We start from the raw sequence: 23,049 nt of genomic DNA on the forward strand, positions 1-23,049 counted from the left end.
CAAAGAAACATTATTGTGCAGTAGCACACCATTCCAACACAAGCCAGGCATTTAATTTATTAGATGTCAAGATCTTAAAAATAGAAGACAACTATAAAAAAACCAAACCAACCAAAAACAATGAGTCAAGTAATTATGGGACAGACACCTGCGACAAGTATTGTAATATTTTCAAATTCTAAAAAAATAAAAATATTTAACAGCTGGTTTGATAATAAAACTCGTTAGTCCTAAGGAAACATGTGAAAAAAAAAACACTGTACCTATCGTTCAGTACTTGTACGTACGTAGAATAACATGTATATTTCCTATATAATTTGCTTTATAAAATAAAATATAGCATTTCGTGAGTTATAATATTGTGAATGTTATGTTTGTATCTAATTGTTAGTTAATTGTGTAGTATGTTTCTGATGAAGTTAAAAAAATAAATAATCAATGAGTTTTGCAATGCAAAGATAGGATGAGAGCGAGTTTTCACGCCCACGATAGGAACGCATAGCCTACACAACATCAGTAGCAATAATGAATTACGACTGATAAATTAAGCAACAGCACTAAATTTGACAGTCGCTACCACCTATTTTGCACAGAAAAACATAAAAAGGTAACCTAGACGTCTTCTGATGAAAGAACAACGGATCAGATTGTTCACATTTTAATAGATTCAAGGCATGGAATCAATGTACTAACTACCAGGGAATAACACTCCTAAACAACACCGACAAAATCCTTGCAAACATCCTTTTAGAAAGAACCAAAACATACACAGAAGGAATCGTTGGAGATTATCAATGCGGATTTAGACTGGGCCGCTCTACCATTGACCAGATATTCACAATAAAACAGATAATGGAAAAATGCTGGGAGTTTGATCGTGAGCTTCATCAGATGTTCATAGATTTTAAACAAGCATTTGATAGAGTATGCAGGGCCAGACTGTGGACAGCGATGCAGGAACTTGGATTTCCAAAAAAACTAGTCAGGTTGATACGGATGTGTATGGAACGGTTACGATGTAAGGTAAAAGTTGGACAACAATACTCGGAGACATTTGAAATAAACAATGGACTAAAACAGGGAGATGCACTTTCACCACAACTCTTCAGTTTAGCTCTGGAACACATAATCAGAAGTGCAAGAATCGAAAAACCGAATTTTCATCACAGTATTTCATCGAGAAGGACCAAACTTACTACTGGCATTTGCAGAAGATATCGCTCTAATAGAAAACACACGATTAAGGATGAAGGAGACTCGTGAGGTTCGAGAAGAAAGCAGGGAAGATGGGGCTCCAAATCAACGAAAACAAGACGAAATATATGTATATGAGCCGCAATAACCAAAGCAGAGACAGAATCGGTCAGAACATCACCATCGATGACTTTAACTTTGAGCGCGTTAGAGAATTCAAGTATCTTGGAACAATAATAGCTGAAGACAATAACGAATCACAAGAAATAAACAACAGGATCCAGGCCGGCAACAGATGTCTTTTTGCCTTCCAAAACCTTATAAAATCGAAACAACTAACAAGAAGTACGAAGATACAGGTCTATAAAACAATCATACGACCCGTTGTGATGTATGGAAGTGAAACGTGGACGATAAAAAAGGCAAACGAAGAGGGACTATGGGTTTGGGAAAAAAAATTCTAAGGAAGATCTTTGGCCTTGTGCTGGATGAAGCATCAGGATAATATAGGATAAGAACTAACAAAGAGCTCGAAGAACTTTACCCAGACGCCAACATCATAAAAGAAATAAAGTCCAGAAGACTCCAATGGGCAGGACACCTTATAAGACATTCTGATGAACGAACACTAAGACTGGTCTGTAAGGAAGTACCAACTGGAAGGAGTCCACGCGGACGCCCTCGCCTCCAGTACTATGTCACTGTATGACACCATATGCAGAAAGGATAGTAGGAAAATATCAGACTGGCTTCAGAGGTAGTAAATCGACAATTCATCAGATTGCAACCATACTCATCACATATTTATAGACCACAAAGCAGTCTACGACTCTGTGAATAGAAGAGACATGTTCAAAGCAATGAACGAGCTAGAAATACCAAATCAGTTGGTCAATTTAACAAAACTAACTCTTGAAAAAGTTTAATGTAGGGTACGAATTCAGCGGGAACTGTCTGAACCTCTTAAAACAAATACCGGGCTGCGCCAGGGAGACCCTCTCTCCTGTATACTGTTCAATGTGGCTCTGCAAAAAAGTAATGCGTATGTCACAAATCACAACCACTGGTTCAATATATAAACGCTGATGATATCAATGTTACTGGGAGAACGGAAAACGCTGTACGAGAGGTATATGCAGCATTGAAAAAATCAGCTACAAAAATGGGTTTAATAATAAATGCCAACAAAACGAAGTATATGAAAATAAGCACGCAACCATAAATCCTACGATCACTTGTTATAGAAAATAACGTCATCGAAGCAGTGAACGAATTTGTATACCTAAGAGCGCTTCTTAATACTGAAAATAATACAATCGCAGAGATAAACCGCAGAATCTGCATGGCCAACAGATCCTATTTTGGGCTCAATCTCCTCCTTAAATCAACAATGATATCGAGAAATACAAGATTTTACAGGAGCCATGCGACTAATTGTGGCAGTAATGTCAGAAGTCCCTGCATTCCAGCTTAGTGAATCTGCAACACATGCACGAAGGAAGTTACAGCTAACTGAGGAAAGGATCACTCAGCAGTAATGTTATTAATTGTCGAGATAATGTCAGAAAACCCTACAGTTCTAAAGCTACAAGTAACTCAGCCACGGAGGATTGCGCTACCTAAGGAAAGGAAAGGCAAAATGTTTAAAAAATATAAAAGGATGTCAATGAACAGTGAAAAAAAGTTAGAAAAGGAACAAATTAACTTGAGAAAGGATCTACCGGCGCTAGTCAGAAGTTCCTGCATTCAAGCCTGGTGACTGCAGTAACTCTGTAGCTTCCTCGATGGCTGTGTTAATTGTAGCTTTAGAACTGTAGAGTGTTTTGACATTATCTCCACAATTAGTAATATTACTGTTGAGTGATCCGTTTCCCAGGTAGCTGTAGCTTCCTTCGTAGTTGTGTTGCAGAGTCACCAGGCTGGAACGTAGGGACTTCTGACAAATGTAATGACACAATTGGTCGCATGACTGCTGTAAATCCTTTCTTAAGTTAATTTGCTTTTTTATAACTTAGCTGCACCGTACTAATGACGACCAACTAGTCAGAAATACGTATTGCCTTTCACCTTCATTAATTTTTGTTTCCACTGAGTTGTCAATGATTTTTTTCCTTATCTATGTTATAGTAGTCTTGCATTAATTAACATCTATTTTATTATATATATATATATATATATATATATATATATATATATATATATATATATATTCATAGGTATACTGCTGTAAAATATTATTTACATACTATTAGTTTTTAATAATTTTCTCTTAATGTTTAATTTGAAGATTCGTATTTAAGGTGTGGTTGTAATTATGTGGAATATTATTTACAAATTCTTGTCCAACACCTGCAGAATTTTGAAAAAATATTGATTACATTTATTTGATGCCATAGGTTTAAGAATTAAGCAGACACTTAAAAAAATTGTAAAATTAAGCCATCCTAGTATTATAAAAAAAAAACAGACTTACTGTTGCCGGTGTTCACTGCACTATTCAGTCTTAATTACTCACTTGTTTTACCAGCGACTTATGGTAACTGAAAGACCTCTTGACTTACGATAATGCTGCCCTTTCTAACCTTTCTTATCTGCATTAAAATAATTCGAAGTGAGAACAAATTTTATTGTTGCCTTACGTGAAATTGTTTTTCAAGACAAGAGAGTGCTTGGATAGTGGTCAGGTTGATATGTATACAGAGTGGCGCAACGAAAACGAAACCGAGGCATTTTTTGCAGATAATTATTTTTCTTAAGAACCGTTCAACGGTAAACAAAAAATTTCATGAAGTGATTGGCGGTATAAGCAATCCCCTCACTTACTGGCCAACGATTTCAGGAGGACTAGCTGGTAAGGAGAAGGACTGGGGCTGAGAAATCAGGCTCGAAGACGAACGTAGCAAGAAATAGTTAACAGAATCATCATCATGGCTTATTCACTCCTGGCGGAGTGTTTGCCGCCCTTTTGGGCTCTCTGATTCATTTATTGTGGAGAATCAGTCCGCTGTTGTTTTTTTTATTATTATAGCAGCGTGTGTGACTTGGCCCTGTCTACAATTTTCCTCCATTCTTTCCGGTCCTTACAGCGCTCCTTCCAATTGTAGATTCTCAGCTTCTTTATGTCTTCTAAAACTTGATCTCTCCATCCTGTTTTGGGTCCCCCCTTTGGTCTCTTTGTTGTTGGTCTCCATCCAGTAATTCGCTTTATCGTAGAGTCTGGTTTAGCTCTTTCTGTGTGTCCCAGCCACCTGATGACTTCTTTAATTTCTTCATTGGTTAATCTTCTAAATTCGCCTACACTTATCCTCACCGGTCCCATTGTTCGTCGAATTATCTTTCTCTCTAAGATCTCCAACCTCATTTCATCTTTTTGTGTTAGGCACATCGTCTCTGCACCATAGGTAATCACTGGCCTGATTGTAGTCTTGTAAATTTTTAATTTGGTTTTCTTACTAATGTGCTTTTCTTTCAGGAATTTTTGGTAGCTCCAGTAGGTTTTATTACCCAGTAGGATGCGTTCATTTATTTCATCCGTTCTATCATTTCTGTCATTCACCATTACTTCCAGGTATTTGAAACGGTGTACTCTTTCAAATGTATATGCACCAAGCTTAATTTCTTTCTCTATGTTCGTATTCTCTCTTGAACACTTGAGGTATTTCGTTTTGCTTTGGTTTATTACTAGCCCTCTCTTCTTTGCTTCTTTATCTAGTGTTAATATTATATTCTGCATGGTTTTTAAATCTCTAGTAACCAGTGCAATATCGTCTGCATACGCTATCAGTTGGGCTGAAGATTCGATAATCGTTCCCATAATTTTTACTGCTCTTACTGCCCCCTTTATGGCAATGTTGTCGAAGGCGAACGTAGCAATGAATAGTTAACAGAATAGGAGTACAAAAAGCCACGGGAAACTACTGCATTTTATATTTTTTGAGTATCCCAAATTATCAACATAGTTGATAACAACAGAGGCAAGAATAGAAACAACAAAGGTAACCGCCTAATACAATTTGGCATGAAACCACAACTCTTTGTGGTAAACAATATATTTGTATATTTTCATTAACGTATTTTATTTGCAATAAAAAAATCCAAAAACAATACATTGTTTCATTTTTATTTTTAACTTGTGGAATTTTTGGAACAAAAAAGAGCCAACTCCAATTTTCATAACAAAATTTTTGCATCTACAATTTGAATGAAATTTAGTGAATAAATAAATAAAGCTTGTCTAGTGTTCCTCCAGAAGGATTAATTTCATTGAGCATAATTTATTCACATTTTCTCAAAATATTAAATTTTTTTTTCGATTTCCCAACACTCCAGAAAAGTGGAGTTGCTCGGTTCTTGCACCGAGGTCCTCAATTATTAGAGTAGTGTTTAATAGGTTTATTTGAATATTAATAATGAACACCGAATTTCAATCTATAGAATCTATAATCTATAATTTTAAAAATATTGCGACTCATATAAACACAAAGACTGATAAATCAATTAACTTAAAATTGATAATAATAAAAAAACCCTAATTATAATAATTTAATAAGCAAACAGTATTGTTTTTTTTTGTTTTTTAGAGATTAATAGAATTTTAGGGTGCAGAGCTACTGACACATGCAGCCTATGATATTGTATGATTGGCATCGATAACCATAACATCTGTAAATATTATTTTTTTTTTCAAATGTCACAAAAGTATTAATTTTTATGACGTGATTAACAATATAAAAATGTTACTTTTACACCTAGACATAAAAGTGTAACAATTTTATGCCTAGGCGCAAACGTGTAAAAGTCAAAAGCTCAAAAGCTTCGTAAACTGCGGTGGACTTGGTAGGCAACATTCCTTCGTTTACAGTCTTCGTTTGCGTTTGCGGTACACAAAATATCTGGAGGAATACGCGATGCTGTGCGATCTTCGGAAACAGACATATTACTGGTACTTTTGGACGACAATAAGCACAATCCATAGTAACATAAAAATTATTTGTGATGTTAAAAAAAAGTATGTTCTATTCGGAGTAAAAATGATTTTTGTGCCTCGGCTTAATGTCAAACGTACAGCATCACCAAAAAGTATCATTTTTACTCCTACTAAAACAATATACTATTTTTATTTACCTCAAGATGTCGTAAAGTTCTAAGTATCTAAATTAAATTGGCGTATCGGCCATATAAGAGTGGTTTAATACGGAATTATTTCAAGAACAAGCAACTTTGTAGCTTGCTCATCTAAGTATGAACACGTTTTTCGTAGTTATCTAAAAAATAACCAATCTCAACGTTTTCATCACTCTGTCTATCGAAAACCCACTCATGCCAATCGTTACTTGCTTGCCAACTCTCATCATCCACCTTCACAAATTAATTCAGTCATTAATACTCTTGTCTCCATATCAACACGTCTTTGCGATGATGCAAGTAGAGCAGCTGAGCTCTCTAGTTAAAACAAGCCCTCATCCAAAACGGTTACCGCAAAAATCACATCAATAGGAGCATCCACAGACATCAATCTCACTCAATCTCAACCCAAAGACTCAGACCCTCATCATACGAAAGCTGTTTTTCCTTACATCAAAAGTGTCACTGACAAAATTCTGAAATTAAGAAATATAAAGACAATATTTACCCCCAATCTTGTCTGATCAATCAAAGACAACATTGCAAATAAACAACATGGAGTTTATGAAATTCCTTGTGCAGACTACCACCGATCTTACATGGGCCAAATAAATCGTAGAATCCAAAAAAGGGTTTATAAAAATTCCATTTTTTATCACAATACCGTTTCAATTTCAGTTCTAGATCAACACCATCTTTACACAGGTCACAAAATTGATTTTAAAAACTCCAGAACCATAGCCCCCCTCCGCTTCTATAAACCAAGAATTATCCGAGAAGCCAGCAATTATCATCATCATCATCATCATCATCATTATCATCTAACCTCCATTTATCACGTCGACTGCTGGCATAGACCTCCCTTAAACTCCTCCATTCTTTGCGATTTTTGCTCTATGTTGCCATTTTTTGGCGATGCGCCTGATGTCGTCACTGTAGGTGGTCTTCCTCTACTACGTTTGTCTGCTCTTGGCCTCCAATAGAAGCCATAGAAATTGAAAAAAGGCCAAATTGTCTTAATAAAAGAGATGACGGCATCGATTTACTGTTAAAAAAATTGTAAATAACGCAAAAACTATGACACCTAGGTATAGGACATCTTTATACCATTCGAAAGGGAAAAATTTGTTTAATATAATAGTTTATTAATATACAGGGTGAGTCATTACTATTAGGACATAGACTAAGGACAGGTTATTTGGACCAAAATATGGCTATTGGGCCAAATATGCCTTAATAAAATGTTGCTGAGAAAAAAGATACAGAGTGTTAAAGTTAATTTTGTTTTTCGTTTTTTGCTCATAGTTTCCCTGTATATTTATAAATTGCTATCAAAATTGGCACAGAGGCATAATCTTAGACAAGAAATAGTATTTTATTTACAATTCCACTATCAAATACCAAACTAATAAACAAAGTTGCAACTAACGTAAGGTTTCCGTTTTGACGATAAATCAAAACTAAACACACTTTAACTTAAAAGAACCCACAAAAACTCAAACTAAATGTTCTACATGGTCTCCTCCGATTTCTATGCCTTTTCTAATTCTTTTTATAAAGGATTTTCGGACGTTAAAAAAAATATTATTCTGTCCCCTTATAAGATTAGCTGCATTTTGAATGTATCTCCAAAGTTCGTCTCGTGTATTAATTTCATTGGCATAAACTAAGTACTTCATATGTCCCCAAAAATAAAAATCTAGTGGGTTGTACTCAGGACTTCTTGGTGGCCATTGAAAATCACTGCCTCAGCCAATCCATCGTTGAGGAAATAGGTTATTAAGATGATTTCTAACAGCTAATGAAAAATGAGGTGGCGCTCCATCCTGCATAAACCACATTTTTCTTCTTACATCCAGTGACAGATCATCTAAAATATCACTAAGAGTATTTTCCAAAAAGAATAAATAAGAATCTCCATTTAAATTCGGAGGAAGAACATAAGGCCCTAGTAGTTGGTCGCCTATAATGCCACACCAAATATTCAATTTAAAATCATGCTGAAAATGTCTAGCTTTAATAGCATGCGGGTTTTCTTCTTCCCAATAATGACTATTTCGCCAATTAAAAGCCCCTCGTCTGGTAAACGTTGCTTCGTCGATGAACATAATATTCTTAATAAAGTGACTGTCATTGCAATGTTTATTCAGAATACGTTGGCAAAACTGTAACCGTCGTGGAAGATCTGTTGGAAGTAAATTTTGAACAGGAGTGAAGTGAAAAGGATGGAGGTTCTCTTTTTTTAAAAATTCTAACAATAGACGACTGACTAACTCCTGTTGCTGCTGATAGATGTCGTGAACTTATTTCAGGATTTTTATCTACTCGAACCAAAAGTTCATCTTCTTGATTAGGTGTGATTTGTTTCGGTCGACCACCCCGATTTTTAGTGTGAAATGACCCAGTTTCACCTAAACTACGATATAATCTTGCAAAAGTTTTGTGATTTGGTTGCCTTCTGTTTGCGTATAACATTCCATACCTTCTGGCTGCCGAGCGACTGCAAAAATTTTCTTGTGCGTATACGCAAATCATATCTCGCATTTCTTCATTAGTAAAATGATTGTGACGAGACATTTCAATCAAAAAAAGTAATGATTACTTTTAAAAAATGCAACATTACACTACACTGTCATATCAAAAATAATTTACTCTGAACAAATGACATTTACCAACAACAATTATCTGACAGTCCAAAGCATACTTTTCATAAATGAAATAATATTTGAAATCCTTTTTTAATAAGACTCTAAGCAGTTCGACTGCGTTTTTATCGAAAACGGTTGAAATTATCATGTTTAAACAAGAGTACCAATTTTACGTAAAAATGATGTTTACGTCATATTTTCTAATAAAAATTACTAAAAAGTTTCATCAGAAAAAGTCTAGACTCAATTTGATCATTAGGAATGATATACGTGGCGCCCTCTATGACAAAACGTAAAATTGTAAATAAAATACTATTTCTTGTCTAAGATTATGCCTCTGTATCAATTTTGACAGCAATTTATAAATATGCAGGGAAACTATTAGCAAAAAACGAAAAACAAAAATTAACTTTAACACCCTGTATCTTTTTTTTTTCAGCAACATTTTATTAAGGCATATTTGGCCCAATAGCCATATTTTGGTCCAAATAACCTGTCCTTAGTCTATGTCCCAATAGTTATGACTCACCCTGTACATGGATTTCTACTGAAAATAAGCCACATATTACACATTGAATAATCCAATAATGAATTTGGAAATTTTGAAAACCCTATAAAGAGATGTTTAATGCTCAATCATGAAATACATTAAACAAATGTCCAACAATTTAGATATAAGAGAAAATTTCGTATAACTGCTTAAATAAATTAAGAACGAGTCTTCTTTTAAAACTTAACATTTTAAGAAAAATCATATAGAGAATTCTTATGAAACAATACCTTATTTATTGTGGACAATTAGAAAATGCAATAAAATACAGGGTGTCCTATAAGAAAAAATATAATTTTAATGCACCGCAATTTATTGGGACACCCTGTATATTTCAAAATATTTTAAAATGTAGCTTCTATCAACTTACAAACTGTTCATGTAATTTTTTTTAAATCTTCTACCCTTTCGCTGTTAAGTTATAAATTAGATATACACATTATAAATGGCAACACTGCGCGCCGTCGACTTTCCACGAACCTCCGTTGTCCCGTCGCCAATAATTATACCGTAGTTGCTTAAAGCAATAAGAGCGTAGATTTTTAACTTATTTTTGTAAACGACATGTCTGTTTATACGCCAGCAGAAAAGGTTCAAGTAATAAAATGGTTTTATGGTGGTAATTCTGGACAACAGCGTGTAGATTTATTTTCTGTGTTTTTTAAGGGGAGCAATTCTTTGTTTACAGTCAGTTCATAATATTGTTAATAATTTTGAGAGTTGTTATTGCCTCAAAAATTGCAGAAAATGTCACGCAAATTTGTGCAACAATCGAGGTAGATTCAATACGAGGTAGTTCAAGTAGAAGCGTTGCTAGGGAGTTAGATGTTAGCAATGTTACTGTGACAAAAGTGTGAAAAAAGCACGTTTACAAGAATTTTAAATGTTCGAAAACGCACCAGCTTTATCCAGACGACTACTTTCGAAGAATGGAGTTTTGTGAAACTCTAATAGCGAAGGCTAATGATGAACCCAATTTTATTAAAATCTTCTGTTTCGTTAATAGGGAGACACAATCCTTTCATTACGAGGAATTGGGTGCGGGAAAACCAGCACGGAAGTGTTGTTTACCAAACTTAACGTCCTCAAAAAGTTAACGCCTGGACTGGCATTTCAGGAGACCACATAATAGGTCCATTTTTCATTGAGGACAACTTGAATACTGGAGTATACCTCGATTTTTTATAGAATCATGTTCTTCCCGCTATTCCCAGTCTTCCTGATGTAAATCTGGAGAATGTTTGGTTCCATCAAGACGGCTCTTCAGTTCACAACTCTCGAATAATTAGAAAGTACTTAAACAATACTTTCCCGAATCGAGTTATCAGTGGAACAGACGATATTAAGTGGCCTGCGCGATCTCCGGATCTTACACCCATTGACTTCTTTTTTGGGGACATTTAAAAAGCACCATCTACGACCATCCTGAGGCTAGAACCCAAAATTTGGATGAATTAAGAAACCGAATAAGAGAAATCTCCACTTTTATTATAGCAGAAATTCTTACATCTATCCACAGAGGTTTTTATGACAGATTGGACTACTGTTCAGCCCTAGCAGGTCAAATATTTGAATCATTTCTGTAGGCCATAAAGAGTTATTTCTTGTTTTATTAGGAATTATTTTTATTTTATCTTTTTAAAGAAATGCCCTTTTATTTTCAGCTAATCTTGTAATAGACAATACAAAGATTGAGCGTGTATCCTGTTATAAATATCTAGGTGCTTGGATAACAGACGATACTGATCAAACAAAAGAGATTAGATGTAGAATAGAAATCGCTAGATCAGTCTTTAATAGAATGCGCAAACTCTTTTGCAATCGTGATATCAATATAAAGTTACGAATACGAATGCTGCGGTGTTATGTCTTTTCTACCCTGTTGTATGGAGTAGAGGCTTGGACACTAAAACAGTTGACCACAAAAAACATCGAAGCTTTCGAGATGTGGTGCTATAGGCGCATTCTCAGAATATCATGGATGGACCGCGTCACTAACACGCAAGTACTCCAAACTTTAGACAAAAGATGCGAAATTCTAAATGAGATAAAAACTAGAAAGATGGAATACTTGGGGCACATTGTGAGAGGTGAAAAGTACGAACTTTTAAGAAATATCATGCAGGGCAAAATTAAGGGCAAAACAAGTGTGGGAAGAAGAAAAATATCGTGGCTTCGTAATCTACGTGAATGGTTCGGGTGTAGTTCGATTGAACTTTTTAGGCGCGCTGCTAACAAAGTCGCAGTGGCCATGATGATTTCCAATCTTCGCTAGGAGTGGCACGAGAAGAAGAAGAAGCTTTTATTTTTAATTCAACCACAAAAAATTGTTCATATTATTAAAAACCGATACAAATGTACCGCCTTATAATGGTCAGTGTATTTTTATCGAGTTTATGTTATAAGAAATGAACCGCGTGTTCGTAAGCAAAACAAAAATCGACGGACGGAGTTGTATATCCCTTGCGTTATGTTTTCTCGTCGTTCTCGTTGTTTTCTCGTTTTCTGTCTACGAGTCTAGGTGTCGGATCGGAGGGGATAAAAGAATTACAATTAACTCGTACGATGTAATATTGCCGATTTTAGTGCTTTATGTATTTGCAATATCTAATCCAAAACTGAACGTACAGTATATATTTTATTATTTCATTTTGCTTTTCCTTCTCCCTTCCATTTTGTCTTAGTACAGCAAACTATAAGTACATACAACTTGTAATAAACCTTTAAAATTGGTACTGAAAAATTTAAATTATAACTACTTGAATCGATTCCCACCATATTACACTACTAAGAACATTAAGGGTTACAAATTCTTATCAACTAAATTTTGAAAAGCAGAAAACGATGATTGGAATAATGCAAATAGAATATAAAGGGGTATTGATCAGATGATACGTTACAACAATTAAATGCAGTTTCAGGAGCGGTAGGCTTAAAAATGAACTACAGCAAAACAAAAATACTGAGCCGAGACCAGACAAATATAACAATACAAAATCATACCATAGAAAATGTTGAACATTATGTATATCTAGGTCATGTTATCAAACTAGGAAAACCAAATCAAGATGCTGAAATTAAAAGAAGAACACAACTGGCATGGGGTGCTTTCGGCAAATTAGCATATATCTTGAAAAACACCTCCATTCCTGTAAACATAAAGAAAAAGGTGTATAATACATGCATACTACCAGTTTGTACTTACGGCTTGGAGACAGTAGCCCTTACCAAAAAATCTGCTAAAAAATTAGAAACAACGCAAAGAGCAATGGAACGAATCATGCTTGGAATATCACTAAGAGACAAGATTAGAAACACCGAGATAAGACGTAGAACGAAGATTAGGGATATTGTGGAAGAAATTGCAAAAATGAAATGGCGCTGGGCAGGTCACGTAGCCCGATATAATGACAACAGGTAGACACGGAGAATTCTGGAATGGAGACCAAGAACGACAACAAGAAGCATGGGAAGACCTCAAAAAAGATGGGTAGAACAGTGGCAGGCAAACAGTGGATTAGATTGGCGCAAGATAGAGAAAGATGGAAGCAATTGGGAGAGACCTACATTCAGGAGTAAATGGAAAATGATTGACAAGGAAGAATGATCAGAAATTTAATACCAATTAATGGCAATAGAGATAGTGACTACGTGGTAGTATCTAAGAATAATGTTACAATAAATGAAAACCCTCAGTTTCACCAAGACCCTGGGAGGAATCTGAATCTGCGATTTATCTGGATTTATATGATGCATCGCATCAGTAAATAAAATTCGAGATAATAAGAATATTTGTTTAATACGATTATTAATTTTGAACATATCCACAAAATACTCTTTATTATCTTATCAAGTTTTTATCGATATAATCACTTTATACTGCATAAATTAATATTGGCACTGGTTATCGACATTTTTGTGTCATCACTTAAACCATATCAAAAGATAGTACCTATAGCTAATCACGGGAATAAAACTTTTTCATGAAACCCGTAAAATATTTAGCACAAAACTATTTGTGTTTGTGAGAGTTACAAGTGAGAAGGTTTTTTAAACGATGTGGATTGTTTGATACTCTTAAAAACATCAAGTAAGTACATAAAATATTAAGAAATAAGCTGCAACATATAAGGTATCTTGAACATTAGTATCACCCAGTTTCCTTTCTGAACGAGCTTTAAAATTATTACGAAAGCTTCAAGAATGTATTAATCTTAAAATGTGCCCATTTTGTTTCGAAACTATCTTACCGAATGTATTAATCGTTTTGATTTCTTTGGTGCCCATTTTTTTTACACTCACCAGCATTGACTAATTCCAGATGGAACAAAGGCCCAATACGCATTCATCTATCGTGAAAATCTTATGTTAACTTATGACTTCTTCTCCTTCTCTATATCCCATGCAATATATTTCTGTCTTGATTTTTAATCGCCACCTGTTCTTCTAAGTAATGGTTTTCTTTGATGGAGCATTATCATCACTTTTTCTGAGCCATTATTGGAAACAGAAGTTCTCAGAAGTATTTGTACATTTCAACTTTTTATTATATTTATTAGAGCTTCCTTTTTTCTTCTGATTCTTTTTATTTATGATGTTGACTTCTCGTCATCTTGCCATCTTCTAAATTGTCTTCTTAGGTGTTTGGTGTGTGTACATTTTGACTAGTATCACACTATCCGTTCATGTAACATACAAGTTCCACCTCCGCTTTCTTTCTCTTCATTATCCTCGAAATTAAAAGCATTCTAATTTATGACGTTTTAAATAAAAAAAAAATGATTAAAATCCTTTATAAAAGGTATATAATTAAAAAACCCAATCGTGCTATATTATAAAGACAAAACGTTTTCGGAATCCATATTCCATCATCAGTATCTGGGTGTACATGTTTTGAGCCACTAAATATCTGGGTAAAAACCCGTTAAAAGTTATAGGTTAAAATTAAGTTTACATTATTCGGTCTTATATATTAAAGGTAAAGTTACCAGTGGATTTGATAACAAAACAAAACATGTTATTTTTTGAGTAAACCACTTATATACAGCGCTTGAGCCACGTTTCGTTGTTTTACGACTTGTGGATCCGTCAGAAGAATCAACTGGAATTGGGAATTGCTTTTTTAATGTGTGGCTGAGATATAAAGTTACTTAGTACGAGCGTGGGAGGAGGAAAGTATGAGCGAGTCAGGAGTTCGGATAAGCTGTTGTTCGGTTCATCAATGTTCATATAATCGACGATATACTGTCTATAATCGTCGCTTTGGCAATTTATACCAGGTATTGGCAATTGTCGTATCGTTTTTCTTTACAAAATTCACACAATATTTTTGTCCTGTGTGGTTTCTATACCCTATTTCATTATATATATATATATATATATATATATATATATATATATATATATACATACACAATATGTAGTTCATTAGAATAATTAAGGGTTGTCGGTCAAAATTTGGAGGATAAAAGCAAGGACTTGCTACTTCATCCTTTATTAAAGAAAAAAACCAGTTCATCTAAAATCAGTTAAATGAGAAAAATCCATAGAAAACTTTGCAAAAGGTTAACCGTACAAAGATATACAGCTATAAAAAGATGGAAGTAAAGCAAAAATTTAACATATGAACCATAAAAATTTAACGTTCATACACGTTTATCAAAAATATAAAGACTGCGCTAGCAATCTTATAAGAATAGATAATAACAGAACACCTAGTAGATCGCTAAGTGAAACTATGGTGTGACGTTTGCCAGTAGGAAAAACCGATGCTAAAGCGATATTGGGGGTGAATAACTAGGAGAGCAGCTAAGGAAAGGGATGCTTGGGGCGGATGCTGAGGGAGGCCAGGGCTCGACTTGGGTTGCAGCGCTATTGGAGAGAGAGAGAGAGAGAGAGAGAGAGAGAGAGAGAGAGAGAGAGAGAGAGAGAGAGACATGTCCACCGCTACCGAATATTCCTGCACCTAAACCATCTACAGTCTTAAACTAGTCTGTGTACTAGGTTTAATCCAATAATCTGGATCCAGTTTTTCTCTGTTTCATCCCTATCGTGGATCTACTTTTGTAGACACTTATCGTATATTGTATTTTCGCTTTATTTCTATTTCGGAGCTCCAAAGTATTCCATTTAGGCAGCCAATTGTTCTTCTAGCTTGTGTTACCCTTTTCTTTTCCCTCATCGTCTTTTCCCGTTCTATCGAAGATTACTCCCAGGTACGTGTATTTACTACAGGATGTAATTTCTTCATTATTCTCCAGTTCGATATTGGATAACTCACCTCCTATGAGTAGGTATTTAGTTTTTTCCACATTAATTTCCAAGCCCCACTGTTCATACTCCTCCTTTAGTTTCCTTGCCATATCCTCTAGATCGTCTTTATCATTAGCTATGATGACTTGATCATCAGCAAGTTGTAAGGTATATAAACAAACTTCTTCGAGGTCTTTACCCATACCGTGACATTTACGTTTCCACTGATTTAGTGTTTTGCAACATATATCTTGAACAACGTTGGTGAAATACAGCATCCTTGGCGCAGACCCTAGATAACGATGAACTTTTTAGATAGTCTGTTGCCAATTTTTACTTGTGATCTAGAATTTTCATATAGGTTTTTTAAAGCTTTGATTAGAGTGTAGCTAATGTTAGTTTCTTGTAGTGATTTCCACAATTTAGTCACAGTAACGCTGTCGTATGCTTTACGGAGGTCAACAAACATGAGATGGGTCTCTTGATTGGTCCCTAATTTTGTTTCGATTAGTTGTTTTATACAGACGACATTATCTGTGCATGTCCTTCCGGCGCGGAAACCGGCCTGTTCTTTTTCTTCTTGTTCCCTATACTCTATCTTAATGAGATTTCTAAGAATGCGTCCGTATACCCGGCTTAGTGTACTAGTTACCGATATTCCTCTGTAATTTGAGCAGTCCAACTTATTTCCTTTTTTATGGATGGAAGAAATATAAGCTACTTTCTAGACTGGGGGGTGTGACACCGTTTATATATTTGTTCATACATCAAGTAAGTGCTAGAAAGAGTTTATCTGGGCCACATTTTATTAATTCGGCTGGAATATTTTCTTTGCCAGGAGCTCTACCAATTTTTAGTTCAGTTACAGCTTTCTTTACCATATCAACTCCCACAAAGTGACCTTCAAAGTGTAACAGTGTTATAGTTTTTTTGCTTCGCGAGATTCACGAAAAAACCTTGATCAGGTCTTAATTTACTTATAGTACCTTATAGTACCAAAGTTAGTAATTAAATTACATATTTGGTATTGCTTGGATTCTTTTATTCCTACGTTAGTGAGTGGTCCTTCGAATTGTAATTTATTATATTGCTTATTAAGCTCTAAATGGTAGCAAGATCGTCATCCTCATTTATTGTTTATCTTCCTACATTTTGATGGTCGTCTTCGAGCCAAAATTTGTACCAATCTGGTTTATATTTTGGAGCAACTTTCTTCTTAGTTGCTTTTGGTCTACAGGTTTATCTTAAAGTATACGACTTTTTTGAATTTTTGTAAAAAAAATAATTTAAATTACTAAACTATGAAGCAAAAATATATAAAAAATCATGTTCATTCTATATTTATCAGTGAGTAATAGATATCTTATCAAAAATGTATTCTTTGATGTGATACTAATCTTGAAACAAAGGTATTAAGATTACAAGGAAATAATTTTAAATTAATAAATTCAGTTTACGAATAGATTTTTTAAATCCTAATAAGCTTTATTTTTTAATTAATCACAGATATAGGGTCTTTTCAAATTGTCTTCAATTGGATAACTTTGGGTATGAATTTGACGATGAATTTGAACGTTCACAAGCTGTTTATTGGTTATTGGAGTCATGAAACATATATTTAACTACATTTCTTCTTTTTCTACGGCACTACAGCCCAAATTAAGCCTTGACCTCCTTTATTTTTTGCCTCCACCCTTGTTTGTCTGTGGCTGATCTTCTCCATACACGGACTCTTAAAAAGTCTTGTGCATGACTGTTTACTGTGTCTTCCCAGCGCTTTCTTGGCTTTCCAACCGGTAATATATATATATATATATATATATATATTTATATATATATATATATATATATATATATATATATATATATTTATATATATATATATATATATATATATACACATTTAATTTTAATTAATATTGTTTTTTGTTTTTTTTTCAGAAATGGCTACGAGAAATCTATGTATATGTGTGCTTATTTGCATATCACTCCTTGAGGGTAAGTACACAATATCCGTTATAGATTATAAACAAATTTTTTTAAGTGAACTTTTTCAAAAGATTCGCCGTAGAAAAAGATGAAAGAAATGAAATAATTAAAAAAAATATTTATAAGTACTTTTTGTGTAGAATAAACTGTTCTCTCAGAAACAATGCTTGAAGTAATCGACGATTGTGAATGCCAGTTACGTACGCGAAATCAATTTTTTAAATAAACGTTGTATCAACTCGATTGTAAAAATCTATTTACGGATTTACGCCGCGGCGTAGAGATTTCGTGTAAATCGATTTTTTTCGTTTCTCCCTCTCCAACGAGTGTAGGTTTTATGGGAAATTTTGGGAGTAGTAGCAGAAAACTTTTGTACATCTTTTTGGGGTTATAAAATTGGCATTCTCAGCAAAATTCAGCTTCTTCTTATGATTTTACGATTTTTAGAAGTTCAGTGACATTTTCGTTTCTGACGACTGGAGTATAAAGAACACAATAAATTTTAGGTCCTGTTGATTCTTGATCACGATTCTTTAGGCCCCGTTGAAAGTATTTTTATGATTTTATCTGTATTTTTTAGACATATTTGGCGATGAAGCTATTAGCATTGAAGGAGTAAACGATTCAATAGTAGTAAAAAGTGTGGGAACAGGGTTATACACTGTTAACATGGACGAAAATAATCATGGCGGGAATCCACCAACTCCGCTTTTTGTTATTAATGGGGTGGAGAAAGCTGATTGTAAGTAAAATTATCTTATATAGGTAACTAAGTACACAACATACTATTATTGTTAATTTTGCTTCACGGATTTCTTAATCAACATAAATATCACTGTCCAACAATGAATATAATATATTTTTTTGCATAATTGATGGATTTGACCGTTACTTGATGAAAATTCATTTTATGTAACAATAAAACACTAAAAACTTTGTTTTCAAAACGTCCACAACATTTATTATAAAATCTTAACACTACAGCGGTTTCGGCTGATTGCTTTTCTCGTGATCTATTTTTGGCATGCATTTACACTTTATAGTCTTTAATGAAATAGGTTGAAGAGGGGAAAACTGTTTATCTCAAGTTGGTCATTCAGAATTATATCTGTGTTTTTTAATTTGTTGATTTCCATACATTCTAAGAAGGATAGCTTAAGGCCTTTATTTTGAATGTGCAGAATTGGAAATTTGTCATTATAAGAATGATTATGATCTAGAAGGTGAAGTGCGTATGTAGAATCTGTTTTTCTGTTATTGATATTATTTTTTATAAGAAGATTCAACTAAATTTCTTTACAAATTACGACTGGCCACAAAATTACAAAATGTGGATCAAGAAAATATATCATCGGATTATACCAGCCACTTAAAAAATGCATTTATGAGGCTTCAAGTGAAGCTTTGGGGTATAAAGAGAAACATGAAACAAAAAATCAAGAATGGTGGTCGGAGAATATGCAAACGTTAGAAAACAAAAAGAAAACTGCTTATCAGAAATGGATGTCAACGAGAAAGTAGGAAGATTACAAGATATATAAAAAATTAAATCGAGATGTAAAAAGAGAAGTAGTGAAAAGTAAAAATGAGATATGGGATTGAAGATGTGCAGAGGTGAAAGAGGTGTATATGAGTGGAACAAGAGTTGGACAAGCGTGGAAGGTGACAAAGTCTCTCCGGAGGGAAGGAAAGGAAAAATCTAACTTCCAGTTAATAGATCTAAAACAGTGAAAATACCATTATGAGGTCTTACTAACAGAGAATAGATGTAAATTCTAAAAGATCGAAATGAAAGAAATATTCGAACATACACAAATAATTAAGATAACAATCGGAGAGTTAAGCAATGCCCTCAAAAGATCGAAAAACGGTAAAGCAGCAGGACCTGGAGACATCCCAATTTAGTTGGTAAAGTAAGAACCAAAAATATTACATAAGATGTTGGTTCAACTATTTAACAAATACTTAAAAGGACAAAATATTCCTGTTGATTGGAATGTTGGAAACTATCTATCTCTATCTCTACAGCCCTTGCTGTCCAATTTTGGACATAGGCCTCCCCTTCCTTCTTCCACGTCTCTCTATTGTAGGCAGTTTTTATCCACTTCGGGCCTGCGTGTTTCTTTAAGTCATCGCACCATCTCATATATGGCCTTCCTCTTTTTCGTTTGTAACTATATGGTCTCCAGTGTATAATCATCTTATTCCATCTGTAGTCTTTCTGTCTTATGGTATGTCCAGCGAACTTCCACTTAAGTTTTGCTATCTGCGTTAATACATCGGTCACTTTTGTTTTGTTGCGGATCCAAGTATTTCTTTCTTGTCTGATAGCCTGATGTTCAGCATTTGTCTTTCCATGGCTCTTTGGGTCTTTGCTATTTTTTCCATGTTTTCCTTTGTAAACGTCCAAGTTTGAGAACCATAGGTGAGAACAGGAAGTATACATTGGTTGAAGACTCTTGTTTTTAAATATTGGATGTATTTTCTATTTTTTAGTATATAGGAAAGTTTTCCGAAGGATACCCAAGCCAACCGTATCCTTCTCTTTATTTCTTCGGCCTGAGTTTCTTTATTTAATTTAACTAGTTGTCCCAAATATACATATTCTTTTACTTATTCTATAGTTGTTTGTGAAATTGTAATTATTAATTCTTCTGGTTGGTTGGTCATAATTTTCAATTTATTATAATTCATTTGTAGACCTATTTTTGTTGATTCGCTATTTAATTCATCCATCATATTTTGTAATTCTTTCCTTTTATCTCTTATTAATACAATGCCGTCTGCATATCTCAAGTGATTCAAGTATTGGCCATTTATGTTAATACCCCGTTTTTCCCATTGTAATTTCCACATAAGGTCTTCCAAAGCTTGATTGAAAAGTTTGGGTGATATAGTGTCACCCTGTCTGACTCCTCGCCGTATCTTAATGGGCTCCGTTTGTTCAACTATTTTGATGGATGTTGTTGCTTGATCATACATATTGGAAATTAAGTCCGTGTATCTATAGTCTATTCTCCCATTTTGTAAAGACTTATTTACTGCCCAATGTTCCACCTTATTGAATGCTTTTTCAAAGTCTACAAATGCCATATACATTGGGATTTGATATTCGTTGGCCTTTCCAATTAATATTTTTATCGTAAGCAGATGGTCGCTTGTACTGAATTCTTTTCTAAAACCGGCTTGCTTTCTTGACTTGTAATTATCTAACTTAGTTGTTAATCTGTTTGTTAGTAGTTTAGTTAACAGTTTGTACATTACATTCAGTAACGTTATGGGCCTATAGTTTTTCAGATCTTTTCTATCGCTTAAACAGATTCTTAAACAGTAATAGTGTTATTGCCTCGTTCCATGTGGTGGGTATTTGTTTTGTGTTCAATATTTTATTCATTAATACATAAAGGACTTCCACTGTAGTTTTCCCCCATTTTTTAGCATTTCCACAGTTATTCCATCTTTCCCATTAGATTTGTTATTCTTTACTTCTTTGAGTGCCTTTTTTATTTCATTTTTACTGATTTCTGGTTGTAGGTCAGAGTTAACGTTCTTTATTTTCAGTTGTAACTTATTACGGATGTCTTGGGTTGGTTTTTGTTCGATTGTATAATTTGTATATAGATTTGTATAATATCGTGCGTTATCTGTAAAATTTCTTTTATATTGTTGGTCTGCACTCCTTCTTTGTTCTTTATGCTATTAATTTGTATGTTTCCCTGGTTCTGCTTTAAGCACTTCATGTTTCTATTTTTTTCAATTGTTTTCTCTATCTTTTCTTCCTGTACTCTGCGTTTACACTCCTTGATATTTTTTCTAATAGTTTTGTTTATTTCTTTGTATTCCATTTTATTTCTGTCCCCTTGTTCTAGTAATGTTCTTCTTGTGTTCATAAGAATCTTTGTTTCCTGGGATATGAAACTTTCTTTTTTTGTTGTTGTCTGTGCTATTTCTTTACCCACTTTCATTCGAGTTTCAGTAAATATCATGTTTATTTCATCGATATGTTTGTGTTCTATATCTTTCTTGGTCCGCAATATTTCCTTTATTCTCTCTTCGTACGTCTGTTTTTTTTGTTTAAGTTTTTCCATGTCTAATTTCTGATTATTTTCCATTTTCTTTCTTGTTTCAAATCTACTATCAATGATCAGCTTGGCTCGGACTAGTCTATGGTCGCTACCAGTTGAGAAGCGATTTAGAGCTGTTACGTCTTTAACCATGGATTTTTGCGTTGAAAGAATTAAATTAATGTCGTTTTTAGTTTCACCATTGGGACTAATCCATGTCCATAATGTTGGATACATCAGCTCAATATTCAAGAAAGGGGATTAACGCAAATGCTTTAATTATAGGGCGATAACTGTTATCAGCTCAGTGGGGCGGTTGTACGGTCGAATAATAACAAAAGAAGATAACGAATAAGAAGAACAAAATGGACTACGTGCAGGAAGATCGTGCACTAATAGTATATTTGTTCTGCAGCAGGTAATCAAAAAACGGAAGGCAAGGAATCTATCCATCCACCCATTGTTTGTAGATTTAGAGAAGGCATACGACACGGCACCTTTAAAAAAACTGTTTCAAGCATAGACGAAAGTAGGTCTCAGTAGAGAGTATGTGAAGGCTATCGCAAATACTTTATATAGCAGGAAACTTTATATCTGAATCATTTCTAATAACAAAGGCGCTTAAATAAGGATGTTGTCTACCTCCGATCTTATATATTTAAAATATATATTCAATCATCGCTAGAGCAGTGGAGGAAACAAATATCCGGAATGGGAATAGACAGAGGCGGTGGTAAAAATGTCTAACAACTTTATTTTTCTCAGATGATCAGGTATTCGTAGCGAATGATGAGGAAGACATGTACTACATGTTTAGAAAAATAAAGATATGAAAAATGACAGACGTAGAAAAGACAAAGTACCTTAAAATAGGAGATGATGAAGAAGATCCAGAGTTAGAAATTAGAAACACAAAAACATGTAATGAATATAAATATCTCGGATCTATAATATCTAAAGAAGGCACTACCAAAAGAGACATCGAAAACAGAACGCAGCGGGGGAAAAAGCAGTAAACTTTCTAAACTCTCTACTATGGTCTAAAGATATTAGACAAGAAACGAAATTGACAATCTATCGAACCTTGGTAGAGCCTATTATGACTTATGGGGCAGAAGTTTGGCAGATCACGAAAAAAGATAGAAAAAGAATAGTAGTAGAAATGGATTTTCTAAGGAGAGCGTGTGGTGTATCCACAAAAGATCATATCAGGAATAAAGATATTAGA

At 34.2% G+C, this 23,049-nt stretch overlaps 3 protein-coding genes across 4 annotated transcripts in view; 1 reads left to right on the forward strand and 2 right to left on the reverse strand.

Annotated features, from left to right (window-relative positions):
* The window catches only part of LOC140439193 (lipid storage droplets surface-binding protein 1-like), a 53,454-nt gene extending 49,629 nt beyond the window's left edge, over positions 1-3,825 (reverse strand). The window contains exon 1 of one of the 2 annotated variants that reach the window (XM_072528942.1): positions 3,668-3,825. In XM_072528942.1, coding sequence (XP_072385043.1) covers position 3,668 — 1 coding nt within the window. In that variant the 5' untranslated portion in view covers positions 3,669-3,825. The remainder of the gene's footprint in view (positions 1-3,667) is intronic. The other variant, XM_072528940.1, reaches the window with a different exon arrangement.
* Positions 3,826-13,420: 9,595 nt separating this feature from the next.
* The window catches only part of LOC140439195 (cadherin-AgCad1-like), a 106,518-nt gene continuing 96,889 nt past the window's right edge, over positions 13,421-23,049 (forward strand). Inside the window, exons 1-3 of the mRNA XM_072528943.1 lie at positions 13,421-13,606; positions 17,710-17,766; positions 18,338-18,499. Of these exons, the coding sequence (XP_072385044.1) occupies positions 17,712-17,766; positions 18,338-18,499 (217 nt within the window). The 5' untranslated portion in view covers positions 13,421-13,606; positions 17,710-17,711. The remainder of the gene's footprint in view (positions 13,607-17,709; positions 17,767-18,337; positions 18,500-23,049) is intronic.
* On the reverse strand, positions 15,666-15,971 carry LOC140438570 (uncharacterized). Its single transcript, XM_072528233.1, has one exon. The coding sequence runs from the start codon at positions 15,969-15,971 to the stop codon at positions 15,666-15,668; it is 306 nt and encodes a 101-aa protein (XP_072384334.1).

Source organism: Diabrotica undecimpunctata, chromosome 4 (assembly GCF_040954645.1).
Source record: "Diabrotica undecimpunctata isolate CICGRU chromosome 4, icDiaUnde3, whole genome shotgun sequence".
NCBI lineage: Eukaryota > Metazoa > Arthropoda > Insecta > Coleoptera > Chrysomelidae > Diabrotica > Diabrotica undecimpunctata.